Here is a 6,786-nt window from a genome sequence, read left to right as displayed (position 1 = left end):
GATGTGACGAACTGGGACTGTTCTTACTGTGGTCTTTGAATGCTGACAGGGGAGTGTGGCTAGGATAGTCTGCATTGGGGGATGGGAGACTGACCGAAGGAGAATACCTGAGCATGTAACATGGGAACCCAGGAAGGGGTTAGAGGCTAGGTGACACCTTTGCCCGGGAAACTGAACAAAGGGCTGTGGGAGGGGTCGCTGAAGAGAGGGTCTTGAGGAGCTGGCTGGTGATATGGCTGGGAGGCAGACAGGGCTTTGACCTCCCAAGGGGGCTGGGGTGCCCGGGGACCCCAAGATGGACCTAACTGAGGGGGATCCTGTTGTCTGTGCCTGCAAGACCTGTCTTGGACTGTGTTCTTGTCGTCTAAATAAACCTTCTGCTTTACTGGCTGGCTGAGAGTCATAGTGAATCGCAGGAAGCCGGGGGTGCAGGGCCCTGAGTCCCCCACACTCCGTGACAAGTGCTCATTAGCTCTAAAAGGACACAGACACGTGGGGGATTCGGGGTTGGGAAGCAGGAATGACAGGCACAGAAAAACGGTCATATGAAGACAGGTTGATGAGGCGGATTAATAAGGAGATGAACAACCAGGGAGATGATCCAGGAAAAGATAAGAGTAAATGGTTTAGAGAAGGTACACTAGGCACTTACAGTTATACTAATAATAATTAAAACATTATTAATTATTAATAATTAATAAATACCTCACTCTCATATAGCATTTTTCATCAGTAGATTTCAAATCACTTTCTAAAGGTGATTGGTGTCATTATAATTACAGCCCTGGGATTTCAATCTGCTGAACGGCTGAGTCCCTTTGGCTGCCGGACCCCTCACAAGTCCAGATTCCCCTAAATACCGCAGAATTTAGTTTAGGTCCGATTTGCACAGGAGTAAGTGTAATTAAATATGCAAATACAGAGCTAATCTCATTACCATCATTGTGTCCTTCTTCCCTTGTTTTACCTTTTCCTTGTAGTATTTCTGTATTTCTTTCAGCAGGTTTTCTTCCTGTTCTGCCTCTGTGGCTTTTTGAGCTTCTGACAGCACTTCTAAAGCTCTATATACAGTCTCGCCTAGTTTTAGATGTATTTCCTTTACTTCCTCCGGCCTTGAGTTTAAGCCTTCCTTTACGTTTTTATATTTCTCCTTGAAGTGATGTATTATTTCTTCTACCTTTTCTTCCTCTAGTTCTCTGTACGTTTTCTCAAGTGCCCTCTCCTGTTGTTCAATCTTCTCTTTGGCATATTTATACATCTCATTGCTGTAACATTGGCCTCCATTCACCTGCACCATTGCCTCAATCACTTTCCTCAGTTCATTAATCTGCTCATCCCTTTCTGTGTCAGTTGCTTTATTGTTGAAAGCGCAGCATCGGTCCCCACAATCTTTAATCAACTTACGAAGATCTTGGTTATCCAAGTCTCTTATATAATCATCCAGTGAGTCACCTTCTAAGTCTTCTTTCCGGGTGAATAAGATGATCATGTACTTCAGAGCCTCAGCCCCAAAAATCTCTCGTATTCGCCTGACTGCTGCCTTATCCTCCTCATTGTAACAGCCCAGCTGTGTAACCAGCACCAGAGCATGGGGGCCCGGGTAGGAGAGCATGATACAGCGAATGATCTCACAGGCAGATTCTTCAACAGGGGACTTTGTATCAAAAATATCAGGAGTATCGATAACCACAAGCTCTCTCCCATTCCATGTTACCCTCCCTTTAGCACAAGTCTCAGTTACTGACTTTACACTGAGCTTGGACTCAAACTTTCTCTCGCCAAGGATGGTGTTTCCTGTCGCACTTTTCCCAGCTCCAGTTTTACCAACAAGGACAATTCTCAGTTCAGGTCCTCCAGGGTCTTGACCATCAGGATGTGAATCTGTGGGAAACAAATTATATGCATAACGTCATTGCACAGATAATAAGGTAGCGACGGGCAGACTGGAGCTGTGAGGATAACTGTTAATGGATACTTCAGCTAAACTCTCTTGCCTCTGTTTTCTGTCGGTGAATTGTGTGCAAACAGACTGATTTCCTTTCATTTGTATTCAGAATTATTCACTGAATAATAATTCCTTTGAATAATATTTTATCTGTAGTTTCTGCTTGTTTTACAAGTAGCTCATTGCAACAATTCAATATTCAAAATTTCACTTTCACAGAACCCGTGAGTAACATGGTTTTGTTACCCCTTTTTAGCCTGAGCCATTAGCCAATATGTGAGGCCATGCAGGTCCTTTCTGATTGGAGGAGAAACTGCTAAGATTGTGGAACTGGATCCCCCCCTTAAACACCTCCCCACTTGACCTTACATCACAGAGGGTTTTTTTCAGTTTGTCAGAGGCTGTCCTCACATTTGCTCTAGCGAAGTTGTGAACTCTTTCGATTCTGGGTTGTAGATGTAGGGTTTCTACATAGTCCAGATGGTTCAAATCCCTCTGTTCCTCTTCAAGACTCCATGCAAGAGGTTTGCTGGGGTGCTGAGCTCCTGCCCAAACATGAGGAGTTCTGGGGTACGCTTCGTACTCTCATAGCCTGGTGTTCTATCAGCCATCACAAGGAATGGGACATACTGGTCCCCATCCCTTTGGTGTGTTGTACAACAGAAGCCAGCTGAGCCCCCAGCAGCCTATTGAACCTTCCCACCACCCCATCAGACTGTGTGTGAGCTGGGGTGGGGTGAGTTGGGGATCCTTAGAATCTCACAAACCTGCTGAAACACTTTGGAGTCACAGTTTCCCCTTTGATCCATGCAGTGGCAAATTAGCTCCTCGGCATCAGCGCCAGGCAGGGCGGGGCAGGGGAAGCCTCCGCACCGGGAAGCTCCCGCACCCCAATCCCCCTATGCTCCCCGGCAGCAGCGCTGGGCAGCAGGGGAAGCCCCAGCACCGGGACCCCGGCTGCAGCCATAAGACCGGAGGAGCTCTAGGTCCCTCCTTTTGCCTCAGGGCTGGGGAAGCTGTCACTTCCTGCTGCGGCCCCAGGGAGCAAATGGGGGGCTTCAGTGGGGGGGGCAGAATAGGGTGGGACAATGGGTAGAACAAGGGCGGGGCCATTGGGGAAGGGAGAGAACGGTGTTAGACCCTTAGTGGGGCCGCAGGTGGAAGAGGCGGAATGGGGGTGGGACTGCGGGCAGAAGTTGTGGGGAGGGGGCCCCCCCACTTGCTCTGGCCCAGGGCCCCATGGAACCTTAATCCGCCTCTAAATTCCTGTGCAACTCACTTGGGACCCCAGATCTGGTGAATAATTAATCTGCTACTGTCACAGCCTCTGGATGTCTTATCGGATAAGCCTCAGGCCATTTTGTGAAGTATCCGTAGCTATCAGCAAATATTGATTGCCAGCGTCTGTGTCAGGCAGAGGCCTCAGCACACCGACAGCAATGCACTCCCTTGGGACTCGAGATACTGCTGCAAAGGGCCCCTCCTGTGTTAGGGGCGGCTGTTGTAAGACTTGCGGACTGATAGACCTACCCCATTTGTGAGCCTAATGATGAGAAATTGGGGTGGCCAACCTGAGCCTAAGAAAGAGCCAGAATTTACCAATGTACATTGCCAAAGAGCCACAGTAATACGTCAGCAGCCCCACATCAGCTCCCCTACCCCGCTCCCAGCGCCTCCCACACACTGGCAGCCCCACCACTCAGCGCCTCCCCCTCCCTCCCTGCACCTCCCAATCAGCTGTTTTGTGGAGTGCAGGAGGCTCTGGGGGGTGAGGGGGAGGAGCGAGGGGTGGTGTGGGGGCAGGGCCTGTGACAGAGCCAGGGGTTGAGCAGTGAGCCCCCCCCCCGGCCTATTGGAAAGTTGGTGCCTGTAGCTCCAGCCCCGGAGTCGGTGCCTGGACAAGGAGCTGCATATTAACCTCTGAAGAGCCACATGTGGCTCCGGAGCCCCAGGTTGGCCACCCTGATATACAATATTCTAAACACATGTAACAAGAAATGATGATGGGGAAAAGGTACGAAAAAGGGAGACAGAAAGACAAAATAGCCCAAATGAAACGGTCCCCTGCTAGAGATTCATAGATTCCAAGGCCAGAAGGGATCATTATGATCGTCTAATTTTATCCCCTTCTGACAGAGGGCTGGGCTTACCGGTGGTGTCCCCTAGTGGTTAGGTCACTGGGCCTCCACTCCCCACACACCTCATCTTCAACAACAACTCTTGCCGGCATACCCTCCAGTTGGGTCACCAATTCATGCCCCTTTCTGGAGTACAGAGTTCAGAGAAATATACAGAGTCCCAAGGCCCTACCTGTGGTGACGATGTCAGTCCAGTTTCTGACCCCTATAGGTGGCTCACCCTAGTCTCAGGGCTTTGAATGTCTCTACACCAAGTTAAAGAAGTATGGATTGGATGAATGGACTATAAGGTGGATAGAAAGCTGGCTAGATTGTCGGGCTCAATGGGTAGTGATCAACGGCTCCATGTCTAGTTGGCAGCCAGTTTCAAGTGGAGTGCCTCAAGGGTCGGTCCTGGGGCCGGTTTTGTTCAATATCTTCATTAATGATCTGGAGGATGGCGTGGACTGCACTCTCAGCAAGTTTGCAGATGACACTAAACTGGGAGGAGTGGTAGATACGCTGGAGGGTAGGGATAGGATACAGAGGGACCTAGACAAATTAGAGGATTGGGCCAAAAGAAACCTGATAAGGTTCAACAAGGACAAGTGCAGAGTCCTGCACTTAGGACGGAAGAATCCCATTCACTGTTACAGACTAGGGACCGAATGGGTAGGAAGCAGTTCTGCAGAAAAGGACCTAGGGGTTACAGTGGATGAGAAGCTGGATATGAGTCAACAGTGTGCCCTTGTTGCCAAGAAGGCTAACGGCATTTTGGGCTGTATAAGTAGGGGCATTGCCAGCAGATTGAAGGACGTGATCGTTCCCCTCTATTTGACATTGGTGAGGCCTCATCTGGAGTACTGTGTCCAGTTTTGGGCCCCACACTACAAGAAGGATGTGGAAAAATTGGAAAGAGTCCAACGGAGGGCAACAAAAATGATTAGGGGGCTGGAGCACATCACTTATGAGGACAGGCTGAGGGAACTGGCATTGTTTAGTCTGCAGAAGAGAAGAATGAGGAGGGATTTGATAGCTGCTTTCAACTACCTGAAAGGGGGTTCCAAAGAGGATGGAGCTAGGCTGTTCTCAGTGGTACCCGATGACAGAACAAGGAGTAATGGTCTCAAGTTGCAGCGGGGGAGGTTTAGGTTGGATATTAGGAAAAACGTTTTCACTGGGAGGGTGGTGAAGCACTGGAATGTGTTACCTAGGGAGGTGGTGGAATCTGCTTCCTTAGAGGTTTTCAAGGTCAGGCTTGACAAAGCCCTGGCTGGGATGATTTAGTTGGGATTAGGTCCTGCTTTGAGCAGGGGGTTGGACTAGATGACCTCCTGAGGTCCCTTCCAACCCTGATATTCTATGATTCTATGATTCTATACCTAAAAGGTTGTTACAAGGAGGAGGCAGAAAAATTGTTCTTCTTAACTTTTGAGGGTAGGAGGAGAAGCAATGGGCTTAAATAGCAGCAAGGCAGTTTTAGGTTGGACATTAGGAAAAAACTTGCTAATTGTCAGGGTGGTTAAGCACTGGAATAAAATGCCTACAGAGATTGTAGAATCTCCATCATAAGATATTTTTAAGAGTGGGTTGGAAAAACCCCTGTCAGGGATGGTCTAGATAATACGTAGTCCTGCCTTGAGTGCAGGGGACTGGACTAGATGACCTCTCGAGGTCCCTTTCAGTCCTACGATTCTTTGATTCTATGAAAGCTTGAACGACTGAGGCCAGGTGATTGTCTGTCAGGATAGGACGGAGTCTCCTAGACAATGGTGGAGCTAATATGGGGTGGGGAAGCAACACCCCTGCCCCCCCTGGCGGCCTTTAGGTGTATGTGTCATTCTTGTTCAAGCATATTATGCAATTGGCAAAAAGAGGTATATGGCATGAATTTTCACGTGGGGGCAGAAAGCAAGCCCACCCCACCCTCACACAGCAATGGTAGCTCCTGTGGGTGGGCCTAGCTCTCCCTCCAGGCATTGCAACATGGAGCACAGGGTCACATGGTGCTGTGAACCCATCCACCATATCATAATGCCAACCACTCATATTTGGCCTGGCTGTCCCTCTGTCATGATGAAGGGGAGGCCAGGCCAAACCTGAATGGCACCGGGACCCTGTGCACCAGGCTACAATGCCTGGAGTGGGGATCCAGACTCCACCCTATGGGCTGGAGCCATCTCTGCTGGGGTAGTGCAGGTGGTCTCACTCTCCAGCCTACCACCAGTGACTCATCTCCCTCCCTGTTCCAAAACCTGGTTCTGCCACTGTTCCTAGTTACCTGTCTCCAGCACCCAGACACCCAGCTCCCTATGGGATCCAAACCCCAAATAAATCCGTTTTACTCTGCATAAAGCTTCTCAAATTGTTCGCCCTCTATATCACTGATAGAGAGATATGCACAGCTGTTTCCTCCCCCAAGTATTAATCACTTACTCTGGGTTTATTAATAATAAAATAATTAGTGTTTAAGTATAAAAAGTAGGATTTAAGTGGTTTCAAGTAATAACAGCTGGAACAAAGTAAGTCATAAAGCAAAATAAAACAAAACATGCAAGTCTAAGCCTAATACATTAAGAAACTGAATACAGGTAAATCTCACCCTTAGAGATGTTCCAATAAGCTTCTTTCACAGACTAGACTCCTTCCTAGTCTGGGCCTAATCTAGGGTTACCATATTTCAGCACGGAAAAAAGAGGACGGGAGGAGCCCCGCCCCCCGTCT

General features: G+C 48.8%; 1 protein-coding gene across 1 annotated transcript in view; it reads right to left on the bottom strand.

The window, feature by feature from the left end:
- Positions 1–468: 468 nt before the first annotated feature.
- Positions 469–6,786, bottom strand: part of LOC112116785 (GTPase IMAP family member 7-like) — a 15,535-nt gene continuing 9,217 nt past the window's right edge. The window contains exons 2-3 of the mRNA XM_029912791.1: positions 938–1,881; positions 469–474 (exon numbers count right to left, since the gene is read on the bottom strand). Coding sequence (XP_029768651.1) covers positions 469–474; positions 938–1,881 — 950 coding nt within the window. The remainder of the gene's footprint in view (positions 475–937; positions 1,882–6,786) is intronic.

This window comes from Terrapene carolina, unplaced genomic scaffold, assembly GCF_002925995.2.
Source record: "Terrapene carolina triunguis isolate 2854851 unplaced genomic scaffold, T_m_triunguis-2.0 Scaffold246, whole genome shotgun sequence".
Taxonomy (NCBI): Eukaryota; Metazoa; Chordata; order Testudines; family Emydidae; genus Terrapene; species Terrapene triunguis.
The sequence above is the reverse complement of the archived record's forward strand: the minus strand, read 5'-3'. Positions and strand labels throughout refer to the sequence as shown.